Here is an 18,929-nt window from a genome sequence, read left to right on the forward strand (position 1 = left end):
TGGCATATGAGCAGAGACATGAAGGAAATAAGAGAGTGAGCCTTCTGTGGAGAAATATTCCAGGAAGAGGGAAAGCAAGTGTAAAGGCCCTGAAGCATGATCATTTTGTATATGTTTGAGGGCTAGCAAAGAGGTCACCCTGTCTGGAGTTGAGGCCACTGTATATGGGTGTTCAGTATATGCATCGTACCGCATTTAATGGGTTATCATTCACGCTATGCTAGAAAGACCATGTTAACTTACAGGAACTTCTGGACTTCCTGGCTGATTTGCTGGCACAGCAATGGAGAGGTCCCTCTTACATAAACCTACAACAACTCACAGAGCCATGGACACACGTAGCACAGCACTCACTCACCATCACATCCGTGTGGTTGGCCCGGCCCTGCTATGCTCTGATCATTCCCTGAGGTTGCTCTTTCACTTGCCTGCTGCTCCTAGAAGCCTGATTCTCAATTTCAGGCCCTGCTGGTCTCTGAATCTGGCATGGCTGCCTTGCCTGCATCACACTGTGGGCTGCTGGTGTGGGCCCAGGGTTTATGCGCATATGGGACCTAGTGATGCTGCTCAGTGGCTGTTCATGGGGAAGTGTTGAGGTTTCATAGCAATATACTAGCAAAAAATTGCTCTTCCTTCAAATATGAGTTAGCCTAGTTTGGGTTCCACACTCTCTTGAGTGCTTACCATAGAGTATTGCACTTGTCTACTTGCTTATCTGTTTCTCCTAAAGAGGCATTATCAAATAGCAAAATATTTTTGGTTTCAAATTTTGTTGTTTATACGTCTTATGTCTTCAGTTAAAGCAGTAAATACATAAATTAATTTCATAATTTTCAACTGAGATATCACACACCCAATTCTTGTCAAAAATGTTGCACCATAAAAAAACACATTAAATATTTATGTACTGAAAAAAACTGAGTGGCTCTCAGGAGAGACAATATGGTATGGCAGATAGGGAATGGGTTTTAAAGTCAGAGACCTGAGTTTAAATACCAGCTTACTAGCTGCAAGATCGTCAGCGGGTACATCTCTTTGTACTTTAGCTCCTTTTTCTGATACAAGAACAAGACTTCATTAAGTTGTGAAAGTTAAATGAAAAACATGTATAAAAATAGCCCTATTAACTGTAAAAGAAATGTTATTTGCATGTATATCCTATCTCCTTTTCCATTCGTTCATTTGGCAAGTGTTTACTGAACACATACTATGTTCTAGGCACTGGAATGGGAGAAATTAACAGAATAATGACCGCCAAGAAAAAAAGTTGTAGTTATGTGGTGATGGATAATTAACCAGACTTACAGTGATCATTTCACAATATACAAATATTGAATCATGTTGCACACCTGAAATGAACAATGTTACATGTCGATTATACCTCAATTAAAAAAAAAAAATAGAATTTAGCACAGAAGGGTGATACTGAATGTATAAGTGCCAAGTGTCATGCATGTTCTCAAAGAAATATCCAGGATGTTATGGAGCAAATACTGAGAGAGCTCACTTTGCCTGGAGCCTCAGGTGACATTCCTTGTTCAGGTCAGAGAACCATTAACTACTAGTCTACCCATGTGATCTTAGTTAAGACTTGTTCCTGTCAGGCTGGGCCTGGCTTTTTCCATCCCCAGAGTTTATTGATCCTGTTCCTTTCCTGGCTTCAAATGATTGGTGATTTTTTTTTTTTTTGTTCCATCTCTTCTCCCTCCCTACACAGGACATGGATAAATAGCCTAACTAATAGCTTACCAGAGCCAAGAATAAAGAGATCATAGAGTGTACTGTATAATGCAGTTAGCACAGGAAGGAACCACACAGTGTTAATAAAAGGACCACATGGAACCATAAATATTTACTGTTTGGCCTCACAATAGAGGAAAATTGACATAACAAATTTCCAAAATCCATATCAACTACAAAGCTTCAGTAGCCTTTTGTGACTGGATGGAATTGGAAGTGAATCTGAATAAATAGAGCTTTTAAATTTTTCTGGTTCTAATATTATAACCAATAACAAAATCCTAAAGTTTCCATTAAATATAGTGAAGTTGAAATAACAGAGTTATTCATTTCATAAATACTTGATGGGGCTACATTAGACTCAATCTCAAACTTTATCAGGGCAAATAAAGTTCTGTACTTAAGATCTTGTGATCAATATTAATTCTCAGTTTTGACTGGAAAGCCTTGTCTTCCCTCCTTTCTGTTTCTTTTTCTTTTTTTTGAAGCAGGATAAGAAAAAGGGAAATAGTCTTTTGTTTATTATGAACGTCTTATTTGTTATCAAAGGTATGCTTCTAAGCTCTCCTAAGCAGTAGGCTTAGAAAGCATAAAGAATGTAAAAATATCTTGAAAGAATTTAACACTTCATTAACCTTATAATATTGACATAAAATGACATATTCCAGATAATGTAATACCCTTTCATGTATTATTCTGACATGTTTTGCTTTTTTGACAAAGAAATTAAGTATCAGGTAATAGTTTGAATTTTCTAGATTTTAAATGAAAGCATAAAGTATTTCCATAATGGAAAACACCTTTTTAGAAGGAATCAAATTGAAGCATAAGGTATAAACTCTACTGTAAACAGAACTCTGGAAATCTGTATTTTCAGTGATATCTTTCAGAATCTAGAAATTGCTAGTTTTAAGGGTGACTTCTCTTCTGGGTACTTTCAGTTGTTGATGTAGTTTAAAAATAAACAAAAAAGCAAAGACTCCAGATTCCACAGTGAGCTAGGTTCTTTCTTGTATTATATCAGTTTATAGAGCCCCAAACAAGTTATTTTATTAAAAGGTCAGCCTTTCCAAAATCCAACCAAATAAATCATACTTTAAGTTTTGCCATTTTAAAGTGAATCTAAAATTTTTTTCATTATTAATATGTCACTAAAGATTTTAATACAAAACAGTTAAGAAACTCTTTTTAGATGAAATTAGTGGCATAATTAAAAGAAATTAAAAAAATGTGCAACAAAGGGATAAGCCTATTTTTACTTTTCAACACATTCATTCAAACAAAAACACACTTAAGGCTGCAAAATGATTACTTAAAATATGAAGTCACAGTTGTGCCTGCATTTATTTGCTTTTGAGAAGCAGACTCTAAGATAAGCCTCTCTACTAATCTATCCCTCTAAGGAGCATTTCTGAAGCTGAAGGTTAATGTTTCTCATTCTAATGGAAATACTAGTCAAAACAAGACAAACTATCTTTCCTCAATAGCTGTCTCTTGCATTTGCTGTCTCTTGCATGAACTCGAGCATTTGCAAGGAAAATGTAATAGACAATAATATTAATGAGGACAAAATCTGTGTTAATGAAAAATGTAATTGGAAATACTATCATATCCATTGTAGTGGGCATGTAAATTTTGTCATGTCATTCTGATGCTATAGGAGACTTGTAATAAAATACTGGCTAAATCGAATTCAAAGAGAGGTAACCAAAATCTAGATTTATTTTTCGTCTCTGAAATTTAGAAATTATTGTGGTAATACCAGAAAACCAAATTAACTATTTTCGTTGTAGTACTAGTTCTAGAAAGTGCTACATATACTAAAAAGTAAAAAAATCACAACACACTAGAAACGAAGGAAAGAGCTTTCAAAATGGAAGATGGATCTTTTCACAGCCCTTCGTTAATGATAATAGATTTTCTTCGGTGAAAGAAGAGCACGCGTTCATGAATAGAAAACTCCACATCTTGTAGAGTGAAGTCTTTTTCCCTCCTTTGCAGCAGTTGTGGAAGAAAGGTGACACAGAGGTTAGTCTAGATTTTAACTCGCCACCTAATTTTATCTCCTAGCTGAAATTACTGTGAGGACAATGGTTATTAATAGTGAATGTTTAAGGAGTGCCAACAGTGGGCTAGGTGCTGACTGGTAACTGCACATGGGTGACACATGTAAGAATATGTCCTGGCACATGAAAGAAGGATCTGAGATTCTTTCCCCATGATTCAGCTCCTGCCCTGGGAGCTGTCCACAAAAATACCAAGGCAAACTGAGTTCGGCACATACTTAGTTTGGCTGCCAGAGGAATTTATGAGTTAATGTTATGAAGTTCATCTACAAAGGTTGCTCCATACCCTTTTATCTCATAAAGGATAATAAGCATAAAAGAGAAGAACTGAGAAGACCTCTCCAGGAGGCTGGCAAAGCAATTTTCTTTAAAATAACGTTCAGTGGCATGATGAGTAGGTGCTTGCTGTGAACAGAGGAAGAGAGTAGAGAAAGGATGAAACCAGAAGAAAAATAAAACAACACTATCATGAGGAAACTGTGGTCTGAAAAAAGGTGCCTAGGGACAAGAAAAGGATGTCAGCTTGTTGCCTGGGTGACGAGGAAAGAAGCTTAAATGACTTGGAAATAAGAGATGAAAGAAGTGGCTCAAACTGTGAAGTCAGAAAGAGGTAGCATTCCCTTCCTACTATCTGGCTGTGTAAACAAAGAAGTGTAAATGACAAGAACTGAGTAGAGAAAATACGAGGAGTTTATAGCATTGGTATGGGTTGCCATTAATTTCTAGCAATTTTATGCCAGTTTACATGAATGTATATTTTTCTAAGAAGGGGGTCCACAGCTTTCAGATTCTTAATCTGCTAGACTGGAAAACTCTATGGAGACAGGGGCTGCAGCTGTTATTAAATCCCAGCTACTAGCTCAGTACCTGTATGTAATAGGACTCAGTATATGTTCTTGAATAAATCCATCGACTCAGTGCCCAACAAAGATTAGGAATCATTGGGTTAGGGAAAGAGTTCTACGTATAATTAACATATCAAGAGTCAGAATCCAAGAATAGGTTGAGAAAAGCTTTAATTCTTGCCAAAAAGAAAACTGATAAGAATGAAGGTGGAGTCAGAAGCATGTGGCAGTAGGAGATTACGTACACATACATGAATGAAAGATGAGGGTGAGCACACTGACTGGAAGCCAGAGTTGGGAGCAAGGAAACCAAATACTTGGGTCAGCACAGAGATGCCCTCAGAGAACAGGGAAACCAGGAAAGTAACTGAACTTTCAGATAAAGAAAACATGAGAGTGTTAGATATTTTTACTATGTTGTTCACTTAAAATGAGACACAAAACTCAGAAAATGAATTATATTTAATAACTCAAACTGATTTTATGTTAATTTGAAAGTTAATGAGATAATTCCTGTGAGGGATCCACTAAAACTCAGTGGCTATTTACTTCAATCACTTAAAAAATGCATAAAATTGTGGAAAATTGAACTAGTAGCTTTGGCTTTTTGTTTTGCTTTATTTTGTGAAAAGCTAAAGAGAAAGCTCCACGCTATTGAACTTTATCTTCTCAAGCAAAATAAAAGAATTTAAAAAGCAAATGAATGAAGTTCTTATGATTTCTTAGGTAATCTCTATGTCTCAGTATTTACCTTTCTAACCAATCACAGTCCTGTCACTTAATCTCATCATCCCTTAATGGAAAGGCTAATAATACTTCACATGTACTCTCAGGAATATATGAATGATCTTGTCACAGTCACCTTACTTGTTAGCTACTCACCTCAAAATGCTGGTTGTGTCCACTGTCTTTCTCATTTTCTTTGCTATAAACAAAAGCAAACACAAAATGTCATTGTGTTTTATAACAATGCTTTTCATCCACTGAAATTATGATTTATTTTAAAAGTAGGCAGGGTAAATCAAATTCTTATAAAATCCAAAACCAAAAAGAAAATCCCAAAATTAATCAAAATAAAAGTAGAAATAAACATAAATATGCTTATTTGCCTTTTATAGCACCATAATAGATACTCTAAGCATAATATTCTATTCTATTCTAAGCATACTGTTGATAAACATATAGTCCTTTAATTCTATTCCTTTTAGCTCTTTTAAATACACATTGCAGTAAGTTAAAAAAATCTATTAATGCTCTTATAAATAATGTGGGTAGAAAATTCTAAAATTACCTTTCATTGGACATCAGCTCATCATCATCATCAAGTCTAGCCCTCTCATGAGATGGAGTAGAATTAAGACTTTCCATATTCTTTAACAAAACAAACACAGTAAGAATGATAAGAACTATGCAACAGCAGACCCCCCCTTCTTTAAAAAAGAAAAGTTAGATAATATGCAGATAAAACTAATTCTGGTCCTCGTATTTCTGTTTATTAAAACTAATAAACTCATGACAGTTCATTATACACTGCTTGCATAACTGTGTGTAAACTTTATCATTCCTTTAACGAAGATATCTGACAGCATGATAGAAATGGTCATTGTTCCCTATAATGTTAAGTATTAACCACATTTTAAAGCTAAACATAGCAAAACCCGGATTGCCAGAACATGAGGGTAGCATTAGAACTAGAACTGAGAAATCTGACCTTGAATATAACCAGAAATTGATGTAACATTCACTGCTTATTTGACAGATTTCAGTATATATTGCCAATATGATCTGGAGTAGTATATACCTAAGCTGCAAACTATCCATAAAAAGAAATGGACTTAAGAACCTTTCTTTTTACAATATTTAATGTTAATCTTTGTATTTGGTAAGACAGAAAAAAAAAAATAAACAGAAAATTTAGTTGAATGCCATGTATTTCCTACTGACCAAGAGGGCTTAATGTTTATCAGGAGGCATATTTGTAAAGTTTTCTGACTGCCTCTGTAAATACAGCCAATGGTTTCTACATGCAATTCAGATGACTGAACACAGAATAAATAAGGGATTCCCATGAAGGAAGATTACAAATAAGTAAACAAGTGCATATTTACACTCAGTAGATTCAAAAACATAGCTGCTTTAAAGATCTGGACCTGAATCTCACTGAATTCAAAGATTCAAATATACATTAAAAGGACATTAAGCACAATCCACCTGGCCTGGGACATCAAAATAAAGAACACATACTGTAGCAAAATGTATTCATCTACATATTTATAACCTCCCATTATGAAAAACCCTTTACAAAGTAAGTCTGACTGAGGTTCACAATAATCCCAAGAAATTGACATACATAAAAATCTCTAAAAAATAAACATATAATTAGAGTAGAAAATAAATCTTTGGCTTGGTAGGTGATGAATTATTTTCCATTTATGTTCGTTTCTTTAACTTATCTAGAATTCTTAAAGTTTAAAATGCTAGGCTCCATCAAAGAGTAGAAACAAAGGGAGACAGAATATTATTATAATTTTATAATTATAATAATAATTACATTGTTATTATAATGGTGGCCTCCAGTGGAGGCTCTGGAGTCAGAATGTTTGGGTTGAATTCTAGCTTCATCATTTACCAATTGTATGACCCTACTTGACCACAATTTCCTTATCTGAAAAGTGGAGATAGCAACAATACTTATCATAGTGTGGTCATGAAGATTAAATATGAGAATACATGTAAAGTACTAGAATACTACCTGGTACATTTAATGAATATTAGTTGTTGTTGATGTTATTATTTCTAAAATTATGAAATCCCCAAGTTAACTATTTTACAACTATCTGTCCACAGTTAAGACACTGTCCCAGGAACTGGAAAGGCAGTGTTTGTGTCTGCCATTACTGAACACTGATTTGCATGCTTAGATAATCTGCACAGTTAGATAATTTTAGAAGAAATCTGAGAAATAAAAATATTATGACAACAATTATATTCAGTTTTATACCTGTAAGGTTTGAGTTAGAAGAGGCCTCTTTAAAATGGCTCTCATTAAACCAAAGCAGAATCGCTCTTATTACCTCAATGTGATTTTCTTGAAAAAAAAAAAAAAACAGATCAATCTAAGACAAAGAACCTTTGTTTGTCCTCATTGGTAATCTTCAATGGATTATCAAAATCTTCAGTGTAAGATCTAGTGCAGTAATATGAGGTTTTCCTAAAGTTGTGAAACATGAATTCTTAGGAAAAGCACAATCTTTTACCTTCGAATCATTTTAAAACAGCATCAACGAAATAAATTTATAATTATATGCAAATTACTATTTCAAAAGACATAAAAAAATCTTCAAATTAAGGCTAAGAAACATTCAGAAAGAGAAGAGAAAATAAACTATAATAGTATCCCATAAATTTAAAGATATTTCAGCCAGAAGATGTTAGATGACTGATTTTTCCCTTAAACAGAAGAAACCAGGATATAATTAATATAGGTTTTGAGAATTATAGAAAAAGATAGTTATGGTATACAATAGAAGGCTTTGCAAAAAGCAGTTGTAAAATGTGAGAAAGTTTAGCTAATCTCAAGGGTTAAAACAATTAAGTAGTAACTTCTGCAACTCCCTCCCCCATTCCGCCTTTAAAAAAATGTTTGATCCACATGTTTAAGAACTCTCCAAGGAACTGAGTTTTTATAGATGCAACTGACAAAGGGTGACTTTCAATATTTTTCACTATTTCTCTCTAAAGCTTTATAATAATTCCAATTTTTCACGTTGTCCGCACACTTGAGACTGTTGAATATTTATGGTCTGCTTTCACTAATGCAGCATGCAAGTACACAGGGTCCTTTGCTAAGGCAGTCAAGTTGCCCTACACCTTCTGGAAACAGGAACATGTGAAGAATGTGTTACAATTGGCAACCTACCCTCATTTTTTCAGAAGGAGACAAACAAGGGTAGTAAAGATCTAGGAGTACAGTAACTAATGTACTTATTTTCACAGGTGTAAAACATTTTATAAATTATAACTTCTACCCTTTGCCTAAGGTTTAGGGAGGGAAGATTAAAATAAATAGATCAGCAATTCTCTCACTTCACTGAGATGGGCGAAGGGGAAAATGGAATGTAAGGTCAAAATAATGGCTATTTATGGAATGTAAGGTCAAAATAACGGCTATTTAATATCAAGTGCTTTCATTATATAAGAATTATGCTACTGAACTTTCGAATGTTTTGTAGTTGTTAAGAATACTTGTCTTTTGAGAAAATACTGGCTCAATGCCTTTTGAAGGTTTTCAATTGTTTTATAACCAAATCATTTCTCTAGGTATGGTAAGAGTAGTTCATTAATGTTTTCATTAATTAAAGGTTGATGTAATAGAATTATTATAAAAATGTTTTACTGCATTAACTTTTAATTAGTCTTCTAAAGTTAGAATCTTTAAAAGAGGTAATTTTAAGAAATAGCAAAGAACAGATTATGACTTTAAATATAATGTAATGAAATTGCTTCTTGAATAACATTAAAAAACAGATAAAGCCTGTTTATAACTCATAAAATTCTGAATCATATAAATCCTACCAGTGACTTTCAAAACACACAGATTTGTGATATAATTTATTTGGACAATTTTGGGGTATCAGAAGGAACCAAATTTTAAGAACCACCTTCCTCAATTATAATAACTTCAAATCTAAAAAAAAAAAAAAAGCCTTGAAAAATTAGCTTTAGACTGTGGAATTTATTTTAAATTCTTCCCCTGGGCCCCCTCTCTGTTTTGGCATTGAAAGCTAGGCTCAAAACCTGTTTGACTACTGAAGCACTTGAAAATACTTGGAGTGAAAACAAATTCGTCTTCTAAAAGTATAAAATGCTGACAAAGCCTTTATAGAGGACACCAAAAAAAAAAAAAATAATAAAAGCCTCCTCTCAATATACAAATAGCTAAGTCTGAAGGCTACATGAAATGCTGATAGTCAAAACAGGCTCATTATTCTAACCTTGAGCTCTAAGAAGAGGAGACTATTTGATATATTCTCATTAACAAACGACTAATGGCAGATTTGAATTTTTTGTACCCTTTTGTAAATTTTATGTTTTACTGCTTAAAACTGTATAAATTGATCCATAGTCAAAAGAACTACTGGTACTGTAAGAGGATGTCTATGGAAGAGCTTGCTAGCTGTCCACCCAAATTCATTCTATTTTCCTTCCACAGCAATGAAGCACCCACATGCCCAGCAATAATGCATTTCCTGGCTCCTCTTGCAATGAGATATAGACATGTGACTAACTTCTCTCCAACAGGATGTGAGAAGTGTTATGTGTGGCTTGGTCAATAAACTGCCACACCAGGTACATTCCTCAACAGTTTATTCTCTTTTAGTGAGCTGGAATGGAGATGAAAACCCCCGAGTACCCTGGAAGCTACTTGCTGAAGATGACAAAGAGGCAACTGACCTGGATCCCTGAAAAATTGTGTGGAGCAAGTCCTCTCTGCTCCTCTCCCTAGCCCCACATGCCTGCTTTACAGTGTCATGGGAGAAAGAACTTTTACTGGTCTCAGGACATTGTGTTTGGGGTCTTTTTGTTACACAAGTTATCCTGAACAATATGGCAAGCATTCATTCACTCTTCCCCCACCCACTCCAACATATTTTTATAGAGTGCTGAACTATAATGGGCATGGGGGTACAATGATGAATGGTAAACCAGACAGACATCTGTTTTTGCTGTCATGACTTTTGTTTCTGCTCCAACTGTAGTTTGTTACACTGTTTATATTACATTCATTTCTATCTGAATACTAATGTTAAACATTATTTGACAAAATATAAAATTCAAGGTCAGCACATTCATTCCTTACTCAATAGTATGCAAAGGAAATGAATCCTAGACGTATGTATAAACATAGTGAGATTCGAAACCTAAAATAGTATTTATTAACTTTTCTTAGATGAAAGGTAGGTTGTTAGAACATAAGGACAGACCTTTGGTGTTATACAAAGGAGGCAACGAGACAAAACTGTTTTAAGTTTCTAATGAAATGGTCTTTGAATCAAGGTAATTTACAACCAAACTCCTCCACTGGGTGACAGGGTCCCATCCCCTGCCAATTACTCAAGAACAATGATCCTTCAATGGATCCCTTTCTCTTACATCATATCCCCCTCTATGGCTTAATTTATACCAATACTCTGTATTATCACCACCTTTTAAATAACTTCCCTTAATCTTGCATTGTCTCTGGCCACTACCTCATTTTTCTTTACTCCCATAGATCAAAACCTGTTCAAAGATTTTCCATAATTGTAGTATCCAAATCATTTCCTCCTATACTCTCTTGAACCTACCTAACTAGGCTTTTCCTTCCTTTTCTCATCCAAATAGCTCCCATCAAGGTAGATGTGGGTTAGTTAGTAAAATTATCACTCACTCACTATTCCAATTTCTTTCTTTTTTTTTTTTTTATTTTTCTCTGGACTCAAATCTAAGAAGGCTATCACTCTCATATTATACTGGAAATTGCTAGCTGCTCCTTAATCTTTTTCATTAATACCCTCTCTTCTGCCCACCCTCTAAATGTTCGTATGTCCCAGGACACAGTCTTTTGACCTCTTCATTTTGCTCATTCCCTAGATGTTGGCTCAGCCTGTCTAAAGGCTTTAAATACCAACTGTGTGCCAAAAACTTTGAAATTTATATAATTTCTCCCTGAACTCCAGGTTCATATACCTAACTGCCTACTTGACCTCTTTACTAATAAACATCTCAAACTGTATGTAGCCAAATGGAACTTCTTATATTCCTCCTTCATTTACCCCTCCAACAGTTTTATCCATTTTAGTAAACAGCACTCCATCCTTCTACCTACTCCAAAAGTCATCCAGTACCTCCTCTTTCTTCACATCCCATATCCAATTCATTAGACAACCCTCTTGGTTCTATTTTGAAATATGTCCACAGTATCTGACTACTTCTTACCATCTTCACTGCTATCATCCTGGCCTAAATCAATATTCTCTTGCTTAGATTATGTCATTATTTTGTTTTAGTTTTGTTCATCCTTCACCACTCCTGGGGTATTCTTAACACAGTTGCCAGAATGATCCTTTCAAAAAGGACTTCAGAAAATGACTTTCTCCCTCTTAATCCTCCTATCTCACTCAACATAAATGCCAAAGACCTAACAATGGCTAGAAAGCCTTAAGTGACCAGGACCCTTGCTACGGCTCTGACCTCATCTCCTACAATGCTCCTCCCTAGACTCTGTTCCACCCACAGCAGCCTCCTGCTTATCCTAAAAAGGCTAAACCTGCTGCCCCTCTGCCTGGATAGTCTCTCCCCAGATATCTTGATGGCTCACCCCTCACCCCCTCCAGGTCCCTGCACAAGCATCTTTCTCAGTGAGGCCTGACACGAGGACTCCAATCTCTACAACATCAATCCTTAATCTCCCACCGCTTCCTATTTTATTTGCCTAGCTTCATTGCTCTCCACAACATGTACTGCCATCTGACTATATATTTACTTATTTCTTATCTGTCCTATCCTTTGAGAGTGTCTACTCCAGGAAGGCGGAGTGTGTCCTTTTGATCACCATTGTGTCCCTAGTGCCTGAAATAGTGCTTGTCATGTAGTTTACTGTTGTATGATTGAAGGAATGAATGATTTTAAATATGTGATTCACATTATTGACAACACTCAGAGAATCACTGTCAAGTAGTTTTGACATGATGATCTGATGAAATCAGACGGGTAACTTGAGTGAAAAAGAGATCAAAGAGAAAAAGATAAGTTTGGTTTCAACATGTTGACTTTGAAGTACTTTCTAAGGTGACCTGCAGAGAGCATCAATTAAATGTTGATTTGGAAGTCTTTTATAGAGAGGTAACATTTGGTATCATGGAAGAGGAGACACTCTCAGATAAAAGAGATATGAGAGAAGAGATATGAGATGAAAAAGAGATACGAGACAGAAATGTACGTAACATTTATATCCAAACATGCTCTGTGGAAAATTAGCCAGTGAAAGGTACAGCAAGGTAGAAAATAGTCATTGTGGTACGAGGACAAGGAGAGGTCACCATCATAGAGGCCAAGGGAGAAAGAGTTCTGAGAAAAAGGGACAAAGTTTCAAGCACCACAAGGACTTAGAGAGGCTAAGGATCAAGCAGACATCATAGCACAAGGGTCTTAAAAGGCCAGTTCCAAACACAGGTCCAACCAATGACATGGAGAAAGCAGTTTATTCAGAGAAGAGGGGTTAAAATCTGGACCTCAAGGGTTGATGAGCAAGAATGAAAAAACTAGAACTAACAAGTACAGACTGTTCAAAATATCTGATAAAATGAAGGAGATTGGACATCAGAGCAGAGGGAACAGAAAGGAATTTAAATATGTACTATTTTCAGTTTTTTCTCTTTTTTAACACATCTTACTGCATTTAAATCTCACAAAAACCCACAATGAGGTATTAATATCCCAGATTTTACAGATGAAGTAACTGAGGCTAAATACCATGCCTGCTTGCCATAGCTATTAAGTGATAAACTTGGAACTGAAATTCAGCTCTGACTGCAAGACGTATGCTCCTTTTCTGAACCTTGAGTGCAATTTCAGAGGGTGTACGTGACATCAAATGGAAGTTGTTTATGAATAAAAGAGCTACTAAACCACGTTTTTGTTTTTTTATATATTAAATGTAATGCTTATTATAGAATTAGTGTGATCACACAGAGAATATTTGGAAAACAGAGGACGGAGTAACAATTGCCTCTTGTATTACCACCACCACCATGATATAATCATACAATCATTTTTTAGATAAATTTTTTTCAGTCTTTTTTCCCTAGGAATAAATATTTTTATATATGTTTGTAAACATATATAAATATATATACATACATATATATATATAAATTCATGCACTTAGATATTGCTTCACGACCTACTTTTAATATTGAGGGAGAGTATAACGGAATCCCTCACCATTGATGTGTGATCTTGAACAAGTTATTTATCTTTTGTGCCTCATGATTATAATAAATAATAATAATAACAATAGCTACCTAATGGATTATACATCTTGTTAAGTATTTTCTAGTTTATTACATAGTCTTCAGAACCATAATTTTAATTGTTGAATTAAACTTAATATTTTATTAAATAGTCATACAAATGTTACTTCTCTAGTCTCTTCTGAACATTTCAATTGCTTCTAGTTTTCCATGATTATAGACACACTTGTAGTGAGCAAATTAATATTTATGGTCTTTTTCATATAAATAAAGTAGAACTAAGTGGCAGAGATAGAATTATCGGATAAATTGCATGACTGAGTTATGGCTTTTAATTCAAACTGTTAAACTGTGCCCTAATAAATCTTTAGAGATAGAGACTTTCTAGGCCAACAAAAATGAGTCAATGGAGAGAAAGCAATGAAAAGCATGTGTATGTGTATGTCTGACCACATACATGGGGGTGGGGTGGGGAGATGGATGTAGAAACTAAAATTTCCAAAGATACTTCTTAACCTTAGAGGTTAACATTAGAATTTAGAAAAGCTACTTTATCATTTAAGCAAGTAAGAAAATGTAACGAGTGGAGACCTAGAGAAATTTTGAAGCAGGACTGAGGTAAGTTGCTCAAACGCAAGCTGGCTGTCTTAGCTCTTCCAAGTAAACAAGGGAACAAGGGAGACTAATGTGCACAGGCATGAGCTAGGCATTTAAGGAGAGAAGGAAAGGCTGGAATGGTGGTAATAATTAGAGATAAGGCAGCGTACTCTAATGCCACTTACTATCACTAACTTCTGGGCTCTGAATTATCTGTAGTCCCTTGGTCTCTGCTGGTCACGACAACCTCAAGAGGTGAAAGGACAAAGGGGAAATTTCCCACTTTAGAGATTACAAATTTGCAAGATGCTTTTTTAGGTCTACAGCAGATTCTTTTCTTTGGCTGTGTTGTGGGCTGGTGACATCACTGTGAAATTATTACTCACTCTCTTCAGCTACTCTCCTCTCATTTTCTCTAGAAAATGGCTTTTCGTCTCATTTCCCCACCAAAACTGCCCTTATTATGTGATCTCCAGTTTGCTAATTCTAATGGTCAAACTCAGTCTTCTACTTAATCAATCATCCACTCTTCAACTCAAGATACTTGGTTCACTTGGCTTCCAGGACAGTGAATTCACTTCATTCCCTTCTGCTTTGCTGGTTTCTCCTTAAGTCTTTTCTACTGGTATCTTTTTTAAAATTAAATTTATTGTGACATCGGTTAATAAAATTACATAAGTTTCAAGTGTACAATTCTATAACTCATCATTTGCATATTGCATTGTGCGTTCACCACCCCAAGTCGCTGGTATGTTTTCATCTCTAAATGTAGATGTGCCTTAAGGCAGTGGTCCCCAACTGTTTTGGCACCAGGGACCGGTGCTCCTATGAGAACCTAATGCCTGATGATCTGAGGTGGAGCTGAGGTAGTGATGCTAGCCCTGGGGAGTGGCTGCAAATACAGATGAAGCTTGGCTCATTGGCCTGCTGCTTACCTCCTGCTGTGCAGCCTGGTTCCTAACAGGTTACAACAGGTACTGGTCTGCGTCCCAGAGGCTGGGGACCCCTGCCTTAAGGCTTACAGTCCCTGAGGCCACATCTCTTTTCTGCTCATACTTGCTACCCTTGGTTATCTCATTAAGTATACTAGCTTTAAACACCCTCTATATGCTGATGACTTCCACATTTTATCTCCAGCCAAGATATCCTCCCTAAGCTCTAGGCCCAGAAATCCAGTTGCCTCCCTGATATCTCCTTTTAGATATCTGATGGGCAGTTCTATCTTAATATGTCCAAAACCAAACCTATGATATTGTCCCCAAAACTTGTCTTCTCCTACTCAGTTAATTGGCAACATAAATCTTCTATTTGCTCAGGCCAAAAACCTTGTCTTTGACGTCTCTTATTTTCATATCACAGGTAATATCAGGAAATTCTGTCAATTCTACCTTCGAATATATTCAGAACCCACCTACTACCTCATGATTACTGCAACACACCACTCCAGAAGGAACCATTCACGTTTTAGTCGATGTGAATAGTGCCCCCTGGAGTGGTGCACTGTACAGCCTGCAAGGCTGTCTCTAGCTAGTATTGCTTAACTTCAAACCATCATCACTGCAGTAGCTTCCTAACTGGTTTCCCTGCTTCTCCCCTTGCCTGCTTTACCGTTCATTCTCAACATAGTAGTCAAACCAAATTTCAGTGTCAGATCACCATTCTACCTAGACCATTCAAATGGATTCTGACCTCACCCGGAGGAAAGGCGTATCATGATCCATGAGGGGCCCCCTCTTCCCCACTACCTCTTTCACTTTGCTCACTCTCTTCTTGACATAATCACGTCTTTGTGTTTTCTTGAGCATTCCAGATAAGTTATTGCCTCAAGGCCTTTGCATCTGCTATTATAGTTGGATTGTTTCCTTACTTCCTCTAGGTATTTATGCTCAAATGTCAAATTTTGGGGAGGTCTTCTCTGGCTACTCTATTTAAAATTGTAGCCCCTGGTCCCTCACGATGCCTGTTCCCATTTCTGCTTTTTTTTCTTTCTAGTGATTATCACTAATATGTCCTATGTTTTATTTGTTTTACTTGATTATTGCCTGTTTTCTCTAATAGAATGCAAGCTCCACAAGAGCAACAGCTTTTGCCTGTTTTTCTCCCTGCTGTATCCCTAGGAGCTGAAATAGTTTTTCAAACTTTAAAAACAAATGTTTAGTCAGGGTGCAAAGAACTTGAAATGGAGTAGAAAAGATTCTGAAGGAGAGTTGGGGAAAGTAAAATTAGGGGGATTAAAAATAAGTGGGATGTTGAGATGAACAACTTAACTCTTGGGATGCAGTCTGAATACTAATCATTGTTATATTCCTGGCTTTTTGCTTTGTGGTTATCTGTGAAGATTCGATTTAAAAATTAATGGATTATGAGAGTTAGGAAAGATCTGAGAGAACACCCTCACATTACAGCGGAGGAATGTTTTTCCTCTGTCTAAATTGTGTTGGCAAGGTTTTAAATTATTCATTGCAACAAAGACATGGTCCACTTAGCTCACTTATGTTAACATGTGACATGCACAACCCTGGAATGCGGAAACTGGCAACTAAGTTCGGGGCAAATCCTTTACATAAAAAAATCCAAAATGAAATTAAGCTCTCCCGTTGAAATGTCTGAGGTAACTGTGTAGGAGATTAATTTTTCTGTGTTTCTGATTAATTTGGAAGAAAATACTTGATAGAATATAGATTTGAAAATAAATTCTGAACACAGATTTCTAAACACAAAGATAGTTGATCCTGTTTCCCTTTGTATTTTTCTTTGACCTCGTTTTAAGTTCATTCATCAAAAATTGTTTTCTACATGTTCATAAGAACAAATGGAATGGGGGAAAACAAGGAAAAATGCGAATTACTGGCAATTTTGTTCCAAAAATAAAATTAAAAAATAATCAAAAGAATGAGACAAAAATCAGACCGACTTATATAGTAAGGAAATTAAGGTGTGTGCTGTCTCTGGTTCCTTTGGCAGAATGTAATCCCTCTCAGCCTTGATTTTTATATTTATTAAAAAAATACAAGTGTGTATACTTAGTAGCTCTAAGATCTCTTTCAGAACTCATATTTTATAATTCTGTGAAACTTAAGATTAAAATTTTTTATTTTTTACAAAGCAAGGAAAAAAGATGTGATATTTTCTATATGTCTACAAGTAAAAATTTTATAAAATTATTCACTTACCACAAGACCATCTTGATTTTCATTAAGCTCAGAAAGTTTGGAACTGGATTTCTGACGTTTAGGCTTGCCTCTTTCTCCAATATAACCGGAAGTATTTTCATGTAATTTTTCCTCTTCCTGAGCATTCAAAATACAATCATCAAGGTTGGTAAACCCAGAAGGAATATTTTCTTTGTTGAAAAGTCCCCTTGAATTGAAAAAAAAAAAAAAATTGGCTTAATTTTATTTTAAAAGGTAAAAGGACATTCTAATGACACTGCCACTACATCACATAGGATGTCAGAAGAGTGCCTAGAAATTTTGGTTTGCATTTTTGATCAAAATGTGCAGAGTGCCACTCGTAAGACCTCTTGGTGCTAATTCAATGTCATTAAAAGAGAAATTATTCCTAGAGGCAAACTGGCAAGAGTTGTGTTCCTACCAATGAACAGCTTTTGCATTTGTACCAAAAGTAATTTGTAGTCAAACAGAGAGGCCAGTGCAAACTAACAAAAATAATTGCCCATTAGTCAAAGATTATACACACATACACACACAAATATATCTTATAGATATATAGAGAAAATCTGAAAAGAAAATATGCTGATATATCTCTAGAATGGGACATATTGATTTTCCCAAATGATAAAGACATTTTAGTATAGTAGAACCGAATTAATGTCTAAATCTGTGTTAGATAATCTTGGTAGAAATAATAAAAACTATGGAATATAAAGCATTTTAACTGAAATATGAATTTTTTACTTCCTAGTACAAGGAGTTCCAGGAAGTAAGCATATAACTGGAGGTCCTTCATGACTTAGTTTTAAAAGTAGATAGGAATGTCATAATTATAGAATCCATTATTTTCTTGAAACAGTTTAAGTATTTTAAACATTCCCTTTTAAGAGTTTTCCATAAAATTAAATTACTTAGCAAAATGTTATCTTTCACTACATCACAGAACAAATTAAACCATCAGTGCAGCACCATGGCTTGGTAAGAGACGAATGAAATTTACTCTTCTCCATGGTATGAGCCTAAAGGCACCTACTAAACACCTAAAGCTATACCTTGGAATAAATAAGCTCTAAAGAGTAAAAATAGATGACAGTTATACTGTCTTTGGTGATTTTTATTTATATATTTCTTTATTTTTTGTAGTTCTCTTGTTTTTCCAATTCATTTATTTATTTTTTAATGGTGACATTGGTTAACAAAATCCAATAAGTTTCATCTTTGGTGATTTTTAATACACCATTTTAAATTTATTCTTATTTTATATAACTTTTAACGTAAAAATATATAAATTTAGTAAAATTATATAAAAGATATGTATAACATTTATAAGAAAATACCTGAAGACATGAAGAAAAGCTGATAGCGACTAACATGCCAACACATATATTCATGCAAAAACTCTTAACTGTCTCCCCCCCATGCACTGAGAGCAGTGCCTTATGTGGATAGCTGGGTAAGTTTGGTCTGAAATTCAAAATTGTTTGTTTCACCAAA

At 35.2% G+C, this 18,929-nt stretch overlaps 1 protein-coding gene across 10 annotated transcripts in view; it reads right to left on the minus strand.

Moving 5' to 3' along the window:
* Nucleotides 1–18,929, minus strand: part of FAM13A (family with sequence similarity 13 member A) — a 251,670-nt gene that overhangs the window by 52,114 nt on the left and 180,627 nt on the right. For all 10 annotated transcript variants that reach the window (XR_005649223.1, XM_039845693.1, XM_039845694.1 and 7 more), the window contains 3 exons: nucleotides 17,436–17,622; nucleotides 5,943–6,022; nucleotides 5,534–5,576 (listed from right to left, as the gene is read on the minus strand). Coding sequence is in view for 9 of the 10 variants with exons in the window: in XM_039845693.1 (XP_039701627.1) it covers nucleotides 5,534–5,576; nucleotides 5,943–6,022; nucleotides 17,436–17,622 (310 nt within the window). In the remaining variant the exon portion in view is untranslated. The remainder of the gene's footprint in view (nucleotides 1–5,533; nucleotides 5,577–5,942; nucleotides 6,023–17,435; nucleotides 17,623–18,929) is intronic.

This window comes from Pteropus medius, unplaced genomic scaffold (assembly GCF_902729225.1).
Source record: "Pteropus medius unplaced genomic scaffold, Ma_sr-lr_union100, whole genome shotgun sequence".
NCBI classification, from domain to species: domain Eukaryota; kingdom Metazoa; phylum Chordata; class Mammalia; order Chiroptera; family Pteropodidae; genus Pteropus; species Pteropus medius.